This window comes from Aulonocara sp. 'chitande type north' Nkhata Bay, linkage group LG3 (assembly GCF_057382095.1).
Source record: "Aulonocara sp. 'chitande type north' Nkhata Bay isolate Kocher_YH1m ecotype deep benthic linkage group LG3, A_spYH_male_GT1.1, whole genome shotgun sequence".
Taxonomy (NCBI): Eukaryota; Metazoa; Chordata; class Actinopteri; order Cichliformes; family Cichlidae; genus Aulonocara; species Aulonocara sp. 'chitande type north' Nkhata Bay.
The window spans coordinates 24,549,937-24,570,829 of NC_141346.1; the positions used below are offsets into that span (position 1 = coordinate 24,549,937).

At 41.4% G+C, this 20,893-nt stretch overlaps 1 protein-coding gene and 1 long non-coding RNA gene across 2 annotated transcripts; one reads left to right on the forward strand and one right to left on the reverse strand.

The window, feature by feature from the left end:
• Window positions 1-2,488: 2,488 nt before the first annotated feature.
• LOC147334731 (junctional adhesion molecule-like) lies at window positions 2,489-18,360 on the reverse strand. The gene is made up of 4 exons (XM_086274533.1): window positions 18,111-18,360; window positions 16,031-16,369; window positions 3,766-4,125; window positions 2,489-3,527 (listed from the first exon to the last, which is right to left on the reverse strand). The coding sequence occupies exons 1-4, from the start codon at window positions 18,181-18,183 to the stop codon at window positions 3,328-3,330; spliced, it is 972 nt and encodes a 323-aa protein (XP_086130659.1). The 5' UTR covers window positions 18,184-18,360; the 3' UTR covers window positions 2,489-3,327.
• LOC147334732 (uncharacterized) lies at window positions 5,341-14,140 on the forward strand. Its single transcript, XR_015126372.1, has 4 exons — window positions 5,341-5,675; window positions 8,398-8,502; window positions 12,651-12,726; window positions 13,443-14,140. It is a non-coding gene; the product is annotated as an uncharacterized LOC147334732 (long non-coding RNA).
• Window positions 18,361-20,893: the final 2,533 nt, after the last annotated feature.

Here is a 20,893-nt window from a genome sequence, read left to right on the forward strand (position 1 = left end):
TCCTTATTGAACTTTTGCATAAGGTTGATTTGATTTTCAATCTGCAGGAGAATTTGAAACCTTATTTTTTGCATAAAGTCAGCAAACTTTTTAAATGTTTTTATTATAAGATGATGCACAATGATTTTATGTTCCATGACCTTTGACATAAAAGTTATCTAGATGGTTTCTGAGTGCTTCTATTTGTTTGTCGTGCACATTTACTGTTAACATTCATGCTTTGTAGGAGGGTTTATATAAAATTGAAAGCATGTGACAGCGTGCTTTATGAGCATAGTTTGGACACAGGAGGACATTTTTGACCTCAAGAGTTGCAGACTTGGTTTAGTCTGATGCTTTATTATAAGAGGACATCATGGAGCATGTGAGGAATGATTAGAGAAGTGAAATCATGGACTGGTGTGACACTAAAACAAGCATCTCACAAATTTGAACCAGGACACCCTGATGAGAAGTGGCTACTGGACAAGAAGACATTGGTGTGCAAGAGATGAAAACAGGGTGTTGTTAGAACGCTACTACACAAGTAACCCCAGCAGAAGGAGGTACATGGACAGGATGAGGGACCTATGGAGTCTTCGATACCCAACATCCACATGGATGGTGAAACAACCAGTAGCTCAGTGTTCCAACATTCGAAAGAAGGAACTGCTCTCACAGCTAGAGATTGATGAGGTACAACACAAATGCTACGGCAAGGGGGAGCCAGGACGCCAGGTCAGGGGGGACATATCATCACCCCCACCCGAGATTGGGTACATAGCCCCAAGTGCAGTAGAAGAAGGATCGTTGAGTGCAAGAGGAACTGAGCTTGAAACCTGGATCCAGTGTAGCTGGTTACCAAATCTACATGAAGTACCCTCAGAAGATCTACTAGATGATGTGAATGCAGCACGGACGTTACCTACCACCACCAATAAACACAGCTGAGGTTTTTACAGTAAAAAATAACTTTTCCCCAGTAGGTTTTTATGTTTTGTTTTGTTTTTTTAGATCAGTTGTGTTAATAAAGAATGTTAATAAAAAATAGTTTGCTAAAAAAATAATGATAACAAAGAAGGTAAAGCACAGTTTGAAAGCTGTAAAAGTAAAGTTAAAGAGAAATGTCAGACCAGTGGGAACCATGTAGAGTCTATAACAACAGAAGCAGATCAGGTTAGTATTGTGTAACAGAGTGTGAAACTTAAGTTAGACTAGTGTTTGTAAATGAACCGCCTCATGTTGTGTAGCTTTCTGCATTGTATGTTTATTTATCATATAAGCTAAACAGTTCACCTTTTTTATTTAAGTGAAATGTTTAATTATGAGTGTTAAAGAAAACAATAAAGTTTTTTTTTATATAAAGTAGGCAGCAAGTATATTTCATGTATTTTAACCATGTATATGATACATAATAATGGATTGGATTTATATAGCGCTTTTCAAGGCACCCAAAGCGCTTTACAATGCCATTATTCATTCACTCTCACATTCACACACTGGTGGAGGCAAGCTACGGTTGTAGCTACAGCTGCCCTATGCAGATGTTACATTCTGTAATATGTGTAAAGAAATGACTTTGATTTTGCTACCCTGAGAAGATTTCTCTAGATCAGCTGTTGCCTCGACTCCTCCCTCTGCTGGTGACAGCTGAGTTATGAACAGAAAAATCTTGTCTTCACAACTTAATTGCACCAAACTGTTTGTGTGTGAGTACATCTAAAAACTAACATCTGCTTTGCCACATGACAGCAGAGGTTTGGTGACAGGAGACCTGCGTCCTCTCTGTGAGCAGCCAACAGCACTCAGCTGTCGTATGAAATTAATAAGATTTTGATATCAAACTCACCTGCACAGGTAAACCCCACGAAGGACAAAGACTCAAAAGTCCAAGGTTCCCTAGAGTGAAAAAGAAAGCAGCACAGGTCATACAGATGTCAGAGTGCGCTTTGAGAGATGTTGCTTTGGCACAGATCCAGTTTCTGCCATAGGTGGTGCAGGTTGTTGCTGTCCTGTCAGAGCAAGAAGGTTCTAGGTTCAAATCCTGCTGGGCTTCTTTTTTTCTGTGTGGAGTTTGCACTCAGCTACTCTGGAGTGGAAGATTCTAGGTTGGTCGTGTATGTGAGGGAGATGAAGTGCCCAGAATAAGCTGCTTTATGAATGTGCAGTTAATTAAAAGCACTTTGAGGGGTTTGTAGCACAGCATGAATGTAAGTACATGACCTGCCTATTGATGTGTGTAGTTTGTGCTCACAGGTACAATGTAACAAAATCTACATCCCACCTTATACTAATAGCACCACACTGATACATTGTAGACACAGTATAAAACATGGATGCCTGCATTCTCTCTGAAGGCCACCAGATGGCGATAGTTGGGGAAAAAAACTCACTTTAAAAGCAGAAGCAAAGATGATTTCACACAAACTCACTTTTGACTGATTCCAGCTCAGATTATTCAGTTTCATTTCAGATTTACTCATGAAGCAACAGGAAGCAACATTCAGGTTAAGAAAATTTATTTACAGAACAAAAACAGACTGTACAGGTGAGAAAGGGCCTTGATGCATGTTCAATCATCCAGGTAAGTAAATCTCCAAAAGTTGACTCTGTTCACCTGGACGTAGTGTTTTCAGTGGGAGAAACGTTTCGTCACTCATCCAAGTGACTGCAGGTTTCCCCAACCTTATAAACAGGACATTTACAAGCTACGTCCAGACGAACAGAACCAACGTTTTGGAATACAGGTTAGAAAATATTTTTTATAAAAGAGAATTCATGTATACAAAAACCAACTCATTTTTTCATCAATAATAACGTAAAACAATAAAATCTGTACCAGGAATAATTTTAAAAGTGTATAAATAAACAGAAATAAATAAAAGCTCCGTGTAATTTAATATATACAAATATATATTATAGATGTCTCGTCTATTTAAACTACAGAAACAGTCTGAGGCTTCAGCTCAGCAGGAGCAGAGGTCACGAGCTAACAGCTACACATACAGTAGAAACAGGACACGTCTGAAATTCAAGAAAACTAAAGAAAAAGAAGGAAAAGTACGACATTAGTTCAATCTTCTTTTGGAATGAATCCATCTTTAAAACTGTTCAACACAACGTGATGAAATCGTTCACAAAGATGCTGAACAACAAATCCAGGATGTCCTCGTCTGTCTCTGCTCTGAGAAGCTGGAACAGCAGCAGGAGACTCAGATCAGCTGGAAGCCCTCTGAGAGAGTTCAAGGAGGCGAATCCTGACTCTGTTTCTCTGTTGGACTGTTTGTCGATGTTTTGCACCAAACAAAAATAACATTTAATAACTTGTGAAAATCTTATTTTCACATTTCAAACAGGCTGCTGTTCAGCTGGAGGCTGGTATGAACCCTGACTCTGTGGTTTAAGTTTCCTGTAGATTAAAACACCACCAACAACAACAACAGCAGCAACAATAACGCCAACAGGAAGACCAACTTTCAGTCCAAAAAATTCATCCTCCTTCCCTCCTGCCTCCTTCCCTCCATCCTCTGTGTGTCCTCCTGGCTGATCTGCAGGTGAGAAACAGGTGTGAGGTGTCAGCTGTCAGGTAGGTGATGAGTGAAGAACAGAACAGAATCCATTTCCTCTTCAAACTGCTGTCAGACATTATCTACTGCACTCTGATCACATCACTCAGACCAGCTGCTTTCTACAAAGTCTCATCAACAACATCTTTAGAAACAAACATCAACAACCAGGAAGCAGCTTCACCTCTGATCACACACACACTCAACTCTACTCACTCACCTGGAGGAACAACAACACTCAGGTGGATGATGCTGATGGGAGGAATCTTTGACAGGGCTCTCTTCCTGCGCATAGTTCCTCTGTTGAACACACGACATTCGTATTTTCCACTATCAGCACTCGTTGCATTATTCAGAATCAAAGACACGTCTCCATCCTTCATCTGTCTGTCCTGCAGATCCACCCGGTTCTTAAAAGATGGATGCTGGTGATCTGGAAGGAACTGTCCACCCTTGTAAACAGCAACATGTTCTGGCTCCAGATCAGCTCTGCTCCACTGTACAAGTGTGAAGTTGTTGTTTGGAGCTCGACATGTCATCGTGGCGTTCTGTCCAGACTGACCCGTGATGGTTTTCTGGTCTGAAAGATGTAACAACAGAGCAGAGAGGAAACAGTCACTTCTACAGCAGCCAATCGGAGTGGGGAACAGACACAACTGCTCTCTGGTTTATGCTGGTTGAATCACACAAACGTGACCATAGACCTGTTAAAATCTGTTAAGGAATCACAGAATTCAGACGAACAACAAAGCGATAAATTCTTGATAAAGAACAAAGTCTAAACATATCTCAGTGCAAACAGAACAACTTGTGTTTAGCTCCCAGTGTTAGAAATCAAACAAAAACACAATTTGAAAGGACTTAAGAAAAATAATATTTTTGCAAACACCTTTGAACAGCTGCATATTTGTTGTTTTTGTTCTTATGCTCAGAAAGATGCAATGTTTTTCAGGTTATTATTTCAGGTTGTTTTTCTGGTGACCACAGAACGAAATTATGATAATAAGTTTATGTCTGTATAGGCTGTCAGTCAGAGTGGTCGCCCCATGATCGGAAAGTCGGGGGTTCAAGTCCACTGAACGGCTACCCTGAAGTATGTCTGAGCAAGGTACCGTTCCTACACACTGCTCCCCGGGCGCCTGCTCAGTGGCTGCTCAGTGCTTCACTGAGTGAACAGGTCAAATGCAGAAAGAGTAATTTCCCCACAGGGATCGTTAAAGTAAAATATACACATAATCTTAATATTGTGGACTTTAGCTCATCAAACATCTACATCAAGGTTTCTCTGTGTCCAGGTGATTGTAGAGCCAGGCTCTGAGCACGCAGATCACATGGATGACACGGGTGCATCCTTACTGCTGTAAGACTTTGTGGGTTTGTAGACATGAAGCCATGTTGTAGGTCCACCTCTGTTCACATAATCATCATCTTTGTGAACACGACATGAACTTCCTGGACATGTATTGTTGTAGGGTCTACCTTAGAGTATAAAGCACCTTGAGGTGACTGTTGTTGTGATTTCGCGCTATATAAATAAAATTGAATTGAACTTGTGTTGACCAGGCCAACATTCAATTCAACCAACATTCGTTAGTTTTTGCTCCTGATTTCACCATCAGCTCTTCATCTACTACACTGCTCCCTCTGAGAAATCAGTATCAGATAGATGCAGGTGACGGGGCTGACTAAATGATGCAATGAGCTCCCAGTTCAGACATCAGGCCCACGACTCCGTGCCAACCTGGGCGCGCTGTAGTATGTACCATACTGTACACTGCCCCCTATCGGTCATCGGCTCGCTCTGCAGGCACACAGGGAACGCGCTTCCGCTGCAATCTTTGTGAGCTCGCTACACGGTTGCTCTCCGTGAGAAGAGAAGCTGTTTGTGTTATTAACGTTTGTGTTATCGTTCGTGGACGGTGGAAAACAGCTTTGCTAGGAGCTTTAAACAATGATGCCCTTTACTCGAAATCGACGTGGGCTTAACTTTGGATATTGGAGCCTGTTTTTAATAGTGACGTCGACAAAAACGAAGCTTATCAGCAGCTTTCACCGTCTTCATGTTTGCTGACGTGTGGGATCAGGCACAAAGGAGCTGCTAGTATGTTTTTAGAGCCTCTGCATGTCGGGGTAAGTAAAACACAGACACGCAGAGTCATAAGAAGGTCGTGTTTCACGTCTGGTTGTAGCGCTGAAACATGGCTGCTGCTCTGGTTGAGCGTTGTGCCATTTATCACCGACGGAGCGTTCCCCAGCGTCGGGAGCGCGCACTGGTCAGGATCCAGGTTACTCCGCTTTCTTTACAACCAGCTAGTCAAGTAGTGATGTTTTAATTTGGTGACAAAGTTACAGTTGGATGTCGTTACATTGCCATAAAGTGAAACCTCCTAGAAAAAGAAGTTATAGTTTTAGGAAGTCTTACATCCTTGTTGTTGGTTCAGAGGTTGTTTCAGCAAATTGCTGCGGAAATGTTAAAGTTTGAGTGCATTCTCAAGTGAGGGATGACTTCTTATTGGAACAGGCGGAACGAAGCCCAAATATCAACAGGACCTATTTTCTTTTGTCCATGACCTTCGCTGTCATCCAGTTTCTGGATGGGGAAAACTCAGATAAACTTCACTACAGTGATGTTCTCAGCAGGTACTTGATGCGAGACAAAAAATGACTGTTCCTTAACCAGGCTCTGATGGTTAAATAATCCACACACAGTGCGCGCAAACAGTGCTCCAGTTGTGCGTCTCCTCGAGTTTTAGTACTTCTTTAGTGGCTTGGTTGTTCTCCTGAGATAACGCGGTCAAGTGAGCTGTGATTTGTGCGCCGGGGTGAAGCCAGCCGACCTGTTACCCGCCGCGAACATTAAGACTCGCGGTAGCGCTTCTCCTCCTTCGCTGATCGCTAGCATAGCGCGCGTTACGGAAGTGCGACACCGTGTCGAAACGCCTGTTTCGAGCTTTTTTATCCTTAACTTTCTCCCGTAGCAGAGCACTGCACATGCTAATAGCATTATATTAGTACCAACTTCAGGTTTCCCGGATTAGAAACCCCTGTTATGACGTGAAAGTAATCCGGGACCAGTCCGCTTTTGCCCGCTACTCTGATTTGTACCGCTATGCTAACTTGACGTGTCGCTTTGCTGTCGCTAGCTCGGCAGGTAGCCGTGCTTTGAGCCAAGTGAATGTTTTCTGTTATGTGAGGTTTTAGCCGAAAAACGATGTTCAGCAAGTCTCGGTGGCTCTAACAGTGATCACTTAAACTGCACACAAATACTAAGACTAAGCAAAACACACAGAAAACTCACACCACACAGAGCCGCTTCTACTTCGCAACTAGCTTCGCTAATCACGCTTACGTCCCGGTTGCGTGTGTTTAATATGCCAATAACGGCAAATCAATTCATCAGCAATCTAAGAGTTACATACTCACCTGTTGACGCAAACGCGAAATAACAGACGAGAAGAATCCCGAAGAGCGACGTACGAACACCGCTACCCATCTTGTCGCCGTGAAGACGTTCGCTCGGGACGGTAACGGTGCCAAATACGGTTGTGCCCCGAACTGGTTTCCTGGTTTCCGCATTAAAATGATTGGCCGTATTTACATTGTTGTAAATGACTTGTTGGTGTATATGTGAAACGTGTCAAATAACGCAGGATTTGAGATACTTTGCAAAACAGTTAATTTCTAAATTTTATATAACCCGTCATAAATCATGTTCACTGAACTCTACTTACCAATATAAGTAAAGACAATACACATAAAAATAAATAGAAACATTGGAAATGACTTCTGTTTAAATGATCAGTTTTGTAAAAACTCCAATAATCCATAAATGCATTGATCGGCTCTACTTTCTAAAAGACTGTATGTTTGTTATATTTATTAATAACTGTTCATTTGTTTGTTTGTTTTTTTTAAACATTGCAGTCAGATCCTTAAATGTGTTTATATATGTTGATAAAACAGAATTAATATTCCAGTCAGTTATTTTATATCTAATATTTTGTCTTCATTGTGTTTCCAGTCACATCATAATTGAGTTGTTGAAGACTTTCAGAAAGGACAGAATGAGGCTGACAGGTGAAAATCGATGATGACAGCTTAAGGATTCACTGTCGTTAACATAAGTGCACTGACACTTAATAATAAAAACAAAACTGTAAAATTAGAGTCCAGATGAGAGTTACAGCTGACATAAGTGGCATTATAACTTTTATTTATTATTTTTATAGTTTACATGTTGTGTATATTTAAAGTACCTAAATACATTTTTAAGAGGGCCACATGGTGACACTGAGCGTTTGTATCCACCACCTGGTCGGGGAGTCTCTGTGGGGGGTTTGCATGTTCTCCTTGTGTTTGTGTGGGTTCTCTTCAGGTACTCCAGCTTCCTCCCACAGTCCACAGACATGCAGTCAGTGGGGTTAAGTTCACTGGTGATTCTCAATCGCCCAGAGGTGTGAATGTGAGTGTGAATGGTCATCAGTACCTGGTACCAGGTATTTCTTTAGTACCTGCTCGGCCGGGTTTCCAAGCGATCTGAGCAGGTACTAAACTGTGATGTCACCGATTGGCTGGTCGGTGACGTCGCTTGATGAGTCGTAACAAGTCTGACAGGGTGACAGGCAGGTGATGCTGAAGAGGTTCATCAAATGGACACTGGTGTAACATCCGTGATGTCGATCAGACGTCCATCTTGGAAATATTCTTTAAAAAAAACTATCTGTGTGTTTTTGTAGCAACTTTAAGTAACAGGGCGTTCATACCACGTGTTAGAAGAGAGTAACCGTTACAGTGTGTTAATAGTTGTATATATTTCTAATGTATCTGACCTCGACTCTCTTTGTACCAACAGGAAGGAGGAAGAGGGCGACTTTACTTGGTGTCAGAGACAGAAATGAGAAAAAGCTGAAATGAGTGAGAAGGACGATGAAGGAAACATCTGTGCTGTGTCTGCTCTGTAAGTAGAATCTCCTGCACTACAGAGCAGGTTTATTATACCCAGGGTATATTTCTGTTATTCAGATTAGTTGACGCTAACATTGGTAATCAGGATATTCTGTCATATGAAGCTGATATGAGTTGATAAAACTCACTCAGTTAACCCGGGTTTTCCCTCCCTGCACCTCCACATGTGCTGTTTTCACACAGTTATGGATAAATGTATCAACATCAAAGAGACTGTCTGCTGCTGATGAAGAGTGTGTGTGTGTTTGTGTGAGTAATATACAGTAATGTAGTACTAGCAAACCTAGTACTGTACCAGTACTCTGTTGTTTTAGTCGAGTTTTATTGTCAACCAAACAATACACACTCAGGTAACAGTGGGACAAAACATCGTCCTCCTTCAAAGGTGAAAAACACTGTAAAATGACATGAAAATATAACAAATTCAAATATACATGTTTACAACTATACCGAAGATAAACTGAGAATAAGTTCAACAGTATTGTGCTTGAATAGAGAGAGTAAGGATGAGGGCTGTTCGATATAACCAGATATATCGTTTCAGTTTACGCTATCGTTTGTTTCGTGGTGTCGCAAAATAAACTGTTTACGTCAATATTTTTTCATGGTTTTGATGGTCGCTGTAGTGGCTATATTCATTTCTTTCTCTTATATTCAATATAACCACACTACGGACGCACAAGCGCCTGTTTTTATGCGTCGTCGTTAGCAACAACAACTGTAAAACCATCGTGTGTCCGCTTGTTTATGTTCCACATAAACCTTTCACAATAAAGCTCAAGATCCTGTTGAGACTTTTCAAAATAAACTGAATCACGTGAAAGAGTATGCAGTGTTTACGGATGAGAAGCAAAACAGCTACAACTTATGTCTAAAAATGTATCGTTTCATCGGTTAAAACACTCGACTCCAGCTACACGACGTGCAGCTGGAAACACTTCAAGCAAGTCGAGCTGCCCGAGATTCACAGAATTTACAGAAAATGTTACATTTTTGTGATTTATATCGTTATCGGACGATAGATGTTTTATATCAGGATATGAGATTTTGGTCATATCGCACAGCCCTAGTAAGGATAGAAAAGGATGATAATACATAAATACAATAGTACACAGAATAAATGCACTGCTCCAAAAACAAAGGGAAAACTTACACAACACAATGTAACTCCAAGCCAATCACACTTCTGTGAAATCAAACTGTCCACTTAGGAAGCAACACTGATTGACAATCAATGCCACACACTGTTGGATTAGACAACAGGTGGGAATTATTAGCAAGACATCCCAATAAAGGAGTGTTTCTGCAGGTGGTGACCACAGACCTTCTCTGTGCTGATGCTTTCTGGCTCATGTTTTGGTCACTTTTCAATGCTGGCTGTGATTTCACTCTAGTGATAGATTGAGACAAAGTCTACAATCCACACAAGTGGCTCAGGTAGTGCAGCTCATCCAGGATCACATCAATGTGAGCTGTGGCAGGAAGGTTTGCTGTGTGTCAGTGTAGTGTCCAGAGCATGGAGGCGCTACCAGGAGACAGGCCGGTACATCAGAAGGCCGTAGGAGGGCAACAACCCAGCAGCAGGACCGCTGCCTTCACCTTTGTGGAAGGAGGAACAGGAAGAGCACTGCCAGAGCAAAATGACCTCCAGCAGGCCACAAATGTACAGGTCTGCTCAAATGGTCAGAAACAGACTCCATGAGGGTGGCATGAGGGCCCGACGTCCACAGGTGGAGGTTGTGTTTACAGCCCAGCACCGTGCAGGACGTTTGGCATTTGCCAGAGAACACCGAGATGGCAAGTTTGCCCCTGGCAATGAAAGCAGAATCACACTGAGCACATGTGACAGACGTGACAGAGTCTGGACACAGCGTGGAGAACCTTCTGCTGCCTCCAACATCCTCCAGCATGATGGTTTGGCAGTGGGTCAGTTATGGTGTGGGGTGGCATTTCTTTTGGGGGGGGCTGCACAGCCCTCCATGTGTTCATCAGAGGTAGCCTGACTGCCATTAGGTACTAAGATGAAATCCTCAGACCCCCTGTGAGATCATATGTTGGTGCGGGCAGCTCTGGTTTCCTCCTAATGCAAGACAATGCTGAACCTCATGTGGCTGCAGTGTGTCAGCATTTCCTGCAGGACGAAGGCATTGATGCTGTGGACTGGTCCAGCTGTTCCCCAGACCTGATTCAACCCAGCACATCTGGGACGTCATGTCTCGCTCCGTCCACCAACTGCACCACAGACTGTCCAGGAGTTGGCAGATGCTTCAGTCCACGTCTGAGAGGAGGTCCATCAGGAGACCATCCACCACCTCATCAGGAGCATGTCCAGGTGTTGTAGGTCATACAGACACGTGGAGGCCACACACACTGTCGAGCTTCACTTTGACTTGTTGTAAGGACATTACTGTAGAGTGTTTTTCCTCTTTGAGTGTGACTCCAAATCCAGACCTCCATGGGTTGCTACATTGGATTTCCACTCATTCAACTATCTAAAGTATTTAATGAGAATATTTCATTCATTCAGATCTGGGATTCTTATTTTTGAGTTCCCTTTATTTTGAGCAGTGTGCAACACAGAGTCAACAGTGCAAGTGTTGGAAATGTCAGTCGTCTCAGGAAGGAGTGTGTACTATATTACTCTTTAGGACATTAGTCCTTCGCTACACCAACGAGTCCTCAGCAGCTGTTTATTTATTGATGGTACAACTTATTTTATTACAACACTGGTAGAATAAACAGTTTTTACTGAATAAAGTTACAAGTTTAAGAGTCAGTAACTCACTTTAAATATTGTTTGTATTTGATATTGATTGAGCCTCGTCTTCATATTTGCTGCAGCCATGATTGTGACCCTTCTGTTATAATCCTGACTTCAATAATATGAAAATTATTTAAACATTATATTTAGAACAATGTAAATGTGTGAAATGAAGAATACATTGAAATGATATAAATAATGTAACGTCAAAGATGAATTATTGCTATAGAAGATTTAATACTTAACTGGTCGCTTCATGAAGGCTGAATATGAAATATTTGCTCTGTAGGACATAACATAGCATCTATAACACTTTCTAACAAACAAACAGATTCTAATAATAAACTAAACAAAGGAATTCACTTTCACTCGTTCATCAGTAAAGTCAGAGGTTGAGCTGGAGCTCGTGTCCCGTCACACCAGATGTGAGAGTAGTGCGTTTGTTCGGTGCAGCATAACAAACTGGCTAATTAAAGTCTATATTTACACTTTTTATTTGAATACTTTATTTAATTCTATATGAGTAACAATAACAAAGTGAGCTGCACTGAAAACAGGAGAGCGTCTCAGTGTTCACAGTAATATTCACAGGAAATCTTAACACTTGTTAGACTTTTTAAGCCATGAGGAGGTTTTGCTAAACTCAGAATCTCCTCTAAGCTGCACTCTGACAACAGTCCAGCTCCATCAATGATCCCATTGTAGTTCTTATTAGTTACATGCTGTTTATAGTGAGTGGGCTTCTTTGCATGCTGCTCAGTGTCTTTGTCCCTTTGATGGGGTGTTGTTGTCACCCTGCTGGGTCCATAGGAGCCTCTACCAGGAGGCTGAGGGGCAGCGTTGGAGGTCATCAGTGTTTTTAGCCTGAAGTTAGCAGAGAGGCTAAACTTGACTCTTTGTTGCATTATAGAGTCAGAAGTTTAAATAGTGTTTAACAGGACAATCGAGGCTAAAATGGTTTAAAAGATGAACTCATTAAAAAACACTAACAAATCTTCATGTTTCAAATACTGAGAAGCTTCAACAACAAATATGTGTTCAAGCCAGCATGATGTTTGCTCCTGTAACTGATTGTTTTTCCATCTTGTTCTCTGAATATTTACCAAAGGCTCCATAACTAATGTCATTCATTTTGTTTCTTATCATTGAAACTGTTGTAGAAAATCCACTTTGTTAAGAAAACAGAGAAGCGACGTCTTTATATGAGACTTCAGAAAAATGTTGTACAAGACAAACTGAACAACATCAGAGCGACATCACGACTTCCTGTAACTTTTCTCTGTCCAGCTAAACATGAGTACCTTCCATTTTCTCCTGCAGAGGATTCTGGGTAAAGTCAATCGTGCACTGACGTCCTGTGTGTGTGTTTTATTGTGCAGATGCAGCTGCAGTCGGCTCAGCAGTGAGAACTGAAGACGTCAGTCAAAGAGAAGGAAAAACAGTCAGAGCTGAGAGGTACAGCTGCTCTTCTTTTAGTACAAACACCATAAATCTGTTGCTCACAATCAAACTTTTCCTTTACTTTTAAGTTTGTGTCACTTTTCAAACCATCGTTACGAGTGCTTCCCAGAGACGATGAGTGAAAGAGCAAAGAGTAAAATATGAATCAAACTACGGCCACACAGACTCAAAGTGTCATGTGGTGAATAACTTCCAACAGCTGGATGAATAAGATGAGTTAAAGTTTATATATTAGTCTTTAACAAGGATTTAAAAGACGACACTGATGAGGCGAGCCAGATTTCTTCAGGCAGGTCGTCCCAGGATCGAGGAGTCCTCACAGCAAACATTCAGTCGTCTTTAAGTGTGAGCTGGGAACAGTGAACAGGTTTGTGGCTGCAGCATCTCAGGATGTACACACTGACTGGGACACAAGCACCAGTTCCACTAAATATTCTGGTGCCAGTAACCTGTTAAGATGGAGCAATTTGATGTTATTTAATCAGTTTATTTTTCATCCTGCAGTTAAAATGTATCAAAACAAGATTGTGTGTCTCTGCAGATGCTGTGTGATCTGACACACCTGCACAAAATGTGTCAAAGTTCAATAAGTTACATTATTGTAACTGTGATGCGTTCACTGACGTGTCCTGATGCTTTGCTGTATCTAAAGAGAACAGAGAGGCTCTGCTTTGTGCTTATATTCTCCTCCTGTGTGTTTGTGTGTGCAGAGTTTCTACCAGAGCCAAATGTCATCTACTCCTCACTGAAGTCGTCCACCAGTCCAACCACTGGGATCCAGCTGCTGCTCTCTAACTGGTCCACACAGCAGCTCAGACCTGACACATTCACTGTAAACACACTGGTTTATATTCTGTTTGTTCTCCTCATGAAGGAAACCTCAGAAGATCTGAAATGTGAGTGTGTGTCTGCCCCTCATTGGTTGTTTCTGTCTGATGGAAACATGAATTCTTGTGGCTAACAAACACACCTGTCTGAGATAACAAAGAACAAACATGAGTCGACTTCAGCCACAAAGTAAAACCTGCAGGAACGTTTGGTCAGTTTTTGTCTCAGGAGTCATAAAGAGAACATCTGTAACATGTGTAACATGTGTCCTCATTCAGCCTGAGAATCCTGGAGACTCAGACGATCATTTTAACCTCTGCTTTATAACTAAAGTGCTCAGCAGCAAGTTTTCATGAAGTCAGACTGAAGTGAAAGAAGGACTCAGACAAAATCTCTTTAATGTGTTTATTTAAAGTTCATAGAGGAATGAATCACTGTTTATGTGATGTTTGATGTTACAGCTGTCTGTGTCACTGTGAGATATGAATGAATTTACATTTCTCTATTTTAACAGGTTCAAATGTGGTTTGTTTTATGATGGAGATACTTTACTTCATTAATAAACGTCCTTCATCTGCAATGTGTCTTTTTGAGTGAAATTGTTTTCAGCAGACACGTGTTAATGTTAGCACGCCCTCCAGGGGAGTTGGACTGTGCTTCTGTTTCTCTGTGCATACTCAGTACTTATTCTTCACTGACCCACAGATTTGAAATCAGGTTGTTGTTCACATACAGACATTTGTTTTTTTCTCCAAGTTTTATTCTTTAATAAGAAACTTAACGTGAGTTTTCAATTTGATCCAGCCAAGATGAAGTGGTCTGTGCTGCCATCTACCCACATTAAAGTGCAACAACAGGCTGCCCACCTCTGAGTCTGCAGCACTGAAAACTTAATGTCTACACTTCACACACATCACACAGGATCAGGAGTGCTCAGCTCTTTACAAGAAAATCTCTGTCACACACTGAACACCACAAAAATATACAAACAAGTTCACAAGTTTTATTTCATTACAATCATATACACTCACTGGCCACATTATTAGGTACACCTTCCTAGTACTGAATTTGGTCTTTTTTTTCTTCTTTTTTTTTTTTACTTTCAGAGCTGCTATAATTCTTCACAGCAGATTCAACAAAGTGCTGAAAACATTCCTCTGATGTTTTGTACTGAACTTCAGCACCAATGAACCCACAGAAAAAGTAATTGTACAGTCATCATCCTCTCAGAGTGCAGACGGCTTTGACTCTCAGTTACTCTCTCACACCTCAGTGCTCTGTGGATGAGGTCAGCGCTCAGCCTACAAATATGTACAGAAGTCCTGTTTCTCATCCATCAGTCATAACATCATCGTATAATCCACACTGATGTCTATATCACAGCCAATGTGGGCCACAAAAACAAAAGATGAAATTCTGAGGCCACATCTGGAGCTCACGGGGTGGAAGCAGCTTCCTGATACCTGAGAAACTTTCCTCATGTCTCTGTCTGCTTTTAGATGAAGTCCATCTACACTTACAAAGACTGTGAAACACTGAAACACAGAAGAACATTTAAACTGAGTTTGACCCGCATGTTTAATGTCAAACAGACTTTCTGAGTTACTGATTCCCACATACAGTGGGGCAAAAAAGTATTTAGTCAGCCACCGATTGTGCAAGTTCCCCCACTTAAAATGATGACAGAGGTCAGTAATTTGCACCAGAGGTACACACTTCAGGAACCAACCAAACCAAAGTTTCTTTGCTTTACATAAATCTCCAACCAAAACTTATCAGATGGTGTGGAGCTGTTACCATCTGGGTAATGAAATGTCACTCAAACAGCTTCTGATATTAAACTAAAATAGTCCACACAGCAGCTCCGACCTGAACACATTCAGTGTGAAACACACTGGTTTATACTCTGTTTGTTCTCCTCGTGATGTTGCCCTCATACAACTATCTATCTATACGTATAAATATGTCATTTTTATAGTTAAACGTTTTTAACTAGTTTAATGTATTCGCTCTCTCTCTTGTTCCATGGTGCTTTGCTTCAGACCATTTCCTTCTTTGCTTCTTCATCAGGAGGATGAAGAGGAGGATCTTTCTTGTGTTTTTTAGAGATCACAACTGCAAAAACAAGAATGATCACAGCAAGTAATAAAACAGAAGCCATCAGTCGACCATGATGACTTCTACCAACTCCAGCCTCCTTCCCTCCATCCTCTGTGTGTCCTCCTGGCTGACCTGCAGGTGAGAAACAGGTGTGAGGTGTCAGCTGTCAGGTAGGTGATGAGTGAAGAACAGAACAGAATCCATTTCCTCTTCAAACTGCTGTCAGACATTATCTACTGCACTCTGATCACATCACTCAGACCAGCTGCTTTCTACAAAGTCTCATCAACAACATCTTTAGAAACAAACATCAACAACCAGGAAGCAGCTTCACCTCTGATCACACACACACTCAACTCTACTCACTCACCTGGAGGATCAACATGAAGGTTGATGGTGCTGCTGATGGATGTCCATGAGAGTGTTTTTCTCACAAAGACATGACACTCGTATGTTCCAGTGTCACTGACCGTCACATCCCTCAGAATCACAGACACGTCTCCATCCTTCATCTGTCTGTCCTGCAGATCCACCCGGTTCTTAAAAGATGGATGCTGGTACTCTGGAATAGACAGATTGTCCCGGTACAAAAGAACATATTCTGACTCCAGATCAGCTCTGCTCCATTGTACTACTCTGTTGTTGTTGTTTGGAGCTCGACATGTCAGAATGACGTCGTGTCCAGACTCAGCTGTGACGTTTTTGTGGTCTGAAAAGGAAACACAGAGCAGAGAGGTTACAGATGAAAGTTTGATCTGTTCACTTCTACACCAGCCAATCAGCAAAGAGTTGTACACACTGGGTTCAGCACATTAGGCTAAATGTTCATCACACACACACAATATGAACCTGCATCTGTGAAACAAACTGTGTCCTGATTGTTCTCACATTAAGAAATGAATCAAACAAACATGTTGAGGTAGTCCGACTCGAATGTCAAGGAAGGTTGTAGGGAAGGTTGTAGGGAAGGTTGTAGGGAAGGTTGTAGGGAAGCAGACTACACAGAAATTTCAGGTTTGCAGAGGTGAGCAATTTATTTACAATGAACTCCGTTTAATGTGTAACGTAATGTGTAACGTAACTTAACAAAACTTTCCCCAAAAGTAACTCGATTAACAAAACCCATCAGTTCATGGACCTGGTAACACAGCTCACCTCTCCTCTGAATCTGGCTTTAAATAGGGCCATCAATTTCCCTCCAATTAGCCCAGCCTGTACCTCTCACTTAAACTGAGGGATCTAAAACTCTACACAGATGATTAAAAAGACACAAAACCTCCTCACACTTCTAATTGACACATTTACGTAACTAAATGGCTCCGTTTACATAAACAAGATTCAACAAACCCCTTCAGAACTTGAAACAAACAAAATGAAGCATTTCTATGGAAAAAGAAACCCCTCCGCTTGATGTCACATCAGCAGGACTTAAAACAACAAAATGCAAGGCAGGCGTTTCCCACCTGCACACCAGTTGGTGGCGATAATGCACCATTTGCACCAACCGGCAATAAACCCTATACAGAAGAAGGCGGCGTTTCCCACACGAAGACTGGAAAGAAACAACAAAGTATGAACAAATGACTTAATCTGTGATGAAATAAAATATAAAGAAACATGTAACTGGGTATTTGTCTCAATTTGCAGAATGTTTGTTTTGCCGGCAACAGACAAACCCGGGATAGTGAGTGCAGCAATGTTACTCAACAAATGGCAAATCAAAGCAAATAAATAGAAACAGAGAAACGTGCAAAAAAAAAAAAAAAAAAAAAGGTCAACTCACATGGGACAAAGGGAGAGCATTGCAACTGCTCATCCACTTTGTTACAGCACCTAATAAAATATATGACATATTTGTGAAATTTCATGTGTTATTAGCCTTTATCTGTGTGCCCAAACTTACTAAAATGCTCTCAAGGTGATGATGAGCTGTCATGTCAGGCATATGAAACAAACATACACATACCTGCATATACTGTGCCTTGAAAAGGTTTTCATACCCCTTGAACTTTTACACATTTTGTCGCCTTACAACCACAAACTCAAATGTTTTCACTGAGTTTTTCTGTGACAGACCAACACAAAGTAGCACAAACTTGTAAAGTGGTACAAAAATGATACATGGTCTTTAAAAAATAAACAAATAAAAACTCTGAGAAGAACTTTTAATCAATGAATCAATAATAAACCTTTACAGCAGTTTGTCCATGTTTATCTGACACCACTTTAAAGTTAATACAGTAATAAAATCTCTTCTCTTCACAGCTTCATTATACAAACTGTTATGTAAACGTGTGTGAGTCTAAACACTAACATCCACTTTCTAACACGACAGAAGAGGTTTGGTGACAGCTGAGACCTGCGTCCTCTGTGAGCAGCTGAAACTAAAGCAGCTCGAACATCTAACAGCGGGTAAGAAATAGATCGATAGGATTTAAAATAAAACTCACCTGCACAGGTAAAGCCCACGAGGGAGACAGACAGTAAAGTCCAGCAGAGCCACGGAGATGTTACAGCAAACATGTTTCATTAGGCACATTCAAAGTGCACGAGTGAATTAATGTGGGAGAGTGGAGCCGGCTGTTTTTGTTTTTTTTTTTTTCCTTTTTTCATGCTTCACGTCCGCGCTTGTTATTGGATAAGCCTGCTGTCAATTATTCACTGTTTCGCTAACACTGGCTGTGCCTCCCCGGTAGACGAGTGAGTCCTCCCAAAGGCGGAGTCACTCCCAGAGGTTTCGGTGTCAAACTAACTTTAGTGAAGTGAGCCGGAAACGCAGCTAGAGGTTCCACACATATCCACTGTACAGTTGTGACTCACGGCTTCAGGTTTCCTTAAAGTGCCCGCTACAGCATTGTTTGATAGACATGAAGAAAATCTTTCTTTTATGTGAATTTAAGATTAGCAAGTAAACAACAGTTAGCTAATAAACTTCATGACATCACACTTTAATAACATAATGAAAATCTAATATGTCAACAGTGAAATTTATCTCACTGCTATTTATTTATTTAAATCAAATTTTACAGCAGTGAAATTTAACTCTGTTTGAAATGCTGATCTTCAGGAAACATTAAAGGTGCTTTTATTTCTGTTTTCTATATTCAAATGTTGTTCTTTTAATATACTGGCACCACTACATTTATCTGAAAGCTGACTTATAAGAGTAAACTTTCAAGCTGTGATTAATTGAATGAAGACTGGACCGATATATGAAATATTCCCTTATTGTGAATCATTCCATATCATAACTGTTTGAACTCAGATTGAAAATAGACTTAAAAAGGCTGATTGTTGTAAATGAGTCTGACGGGTCACATTTACACAGCACGACTGTTGAAACTGAAAATCCTCATTCTCTCACCAGCAATCATTTCGGCACTCAGCAGCTTCTTGTTTGAAAATTATTTTAAAAGTTAGATTTGCAGAGATTCTTCTTGAACGTCACCTATAAAACACTCAGGATCCCTGTAGTTATATTTTTGTTTAATTTGACATTTATACTTGTATTTCTTTTTGTATTTAATTTCATAAATGAAGCTGCATGTGAGGCACGACCCCTAGTGCCAACAGTGAACGCATCACTCTTTCACTCTCTCTCTAACAGCAGCTCTAGTTCACTCTGAATAGGGTGATGACATCATTGCTGTAACGAGTTTGTCGATCTGAAGCTTTTGTATTTGCTTCAGGGAAGCTTATCACTGTGGTCAGCATGTGTTACATGAACGGAGTGCTCAGTCACAGCTTGTATGAGTCGTACATGCTGTCTGACATTTGAAGACTTTTCCTAAAGTGACCAAAATGACAGATTTACACATTTATATCGTTCTACAGATGTTCCAGATGTTTACACATTGAAGCTGTTCCTGGTCACTTTTACCTGAATCTGTTCAGATGTTACATCTCAAATCAATGAGACAATGTTAGTTTTAGGGAAAACTGAGGTGACAGAGGTCAACTGAGAACCTGAGGTTGTCATGGGAACGGTCTTTGAAAATCATGGGAAAGTCTCTAAACAGTGAAACAGCAGAGGTCACACAGAGGTCATACAGAGGTCAGAGCATGTTTGGAGAGGTGGTGCTTTAGCACAGACCCAGTTTCTGTCCCCTCAGAGCAAAAAGGTTGCTGATTCAAATCCTGCTGGGCTCTTTGTGTGGAGTTTACACTCAGCTCCTCCAGAGTGGATTTCCTCCATCTCTGCTGTGTACATCCCACCCTGTACTAATGCCAGTACTAATCAGCTGCTGTATTCTCTCTAAAGGCCACCAGATGGCGATAGATGTGGTTGTAAGAAGACACTTTACTGCTGAGTTCATGGACTCAGTCACTTGTTTTCAGTCATATTGAATAAAAGATTATTTTGAAAATACTTGTATGTTTAAAAATGGAGGAATACCTGAGTGTTATTGTTGAAGTCAGAGTCTCCTTCACCAAAGAAGTGCGACCATGGAGACCAAGGTTTGGAAAGGCAAATTGAGTCAGATGGTTCATGGAGGGTAAAAATACCTCCTCTCACTTCTGCAGACACAGTCAAGTCCAAATTTGTTGCCTTTTTTCTGTGCTTCACGATTTTTGTGATTCTTAGTTTAAAAGTGACTTTTTCTTTTACTTTTACTTTTTCTTGTAACCGGAAGGTTGCCGGTTCGATCCCCCTGCTCTCGCTATCCTGGTCGTTGTGTCCTTGGGCAAGACACTACCCTACCACCTACTGGTGTTGGCCAGAGGGGCCAACAGTCTTATTGCACATGTGGGTTTGATCAGCTGCAAAAGTCTTTGTTGAGGAATCTGACAGCAGTGGGGAGGAAAGACCTGCGAAATCTCTCCGTCCCACACCGTGGGTGCCGCAGCCACTGAAGGAGCTGCTCAGTGCTGTCAGAGTCTCTTGCATGGGGTGGGAGATGTTGTCCAACAGGGATGACAGCTTAGCCGCCATTCTCCTGTCACTCACCACTTCCACTGGGTCCAGAGGGCATCCCAGAACAGAGCTGGCCCTTCGGATCAGCCTGTTCAGTCTCTTCCTGTCCCCAGCAGAGATGCTGCCGCCCCAGCAGACCACACCATAAAAGATAGCTGAGGCCACCACAGAGTAACTGAAGGTTTTCAGGAGTGGGCCCTCCACTCCAAAAGACCTGAGTCTCCGGAGCAGGTACAGCCTGCTCTGCCCTTTCCTGTAGAGAGCGTCTGAGTTATGAGTCCAGTCCAGTTTGTTGTTCAGATGAACACCAAGGTACCT

Bases quoted from the DNA above. Each gene is read 5' to 3' on its own strand.
- LOC147334731 (XM_086274533.1), bottom strand. From the start codon at position 18,183: ATGTTTGCTGTAACATCTCCGTGGCTCTGCTGGACTTTACTGTCTGTC. The intron at 4,126-16,030 runs GTGAGTGAGTAG...TACATCTTTCAG, and splicing joins CCTTCATGTTGATCCTCCAG to ACCAGAAAACCATCACGGGT. The intron at 3,528-3,765 runs GTGAGTGAGTAG...TCTCACCTGCAG, and splicing joins GAGTGTTGTTGTTCCTCCAG to ATCAGCCAGGAGGACACACA.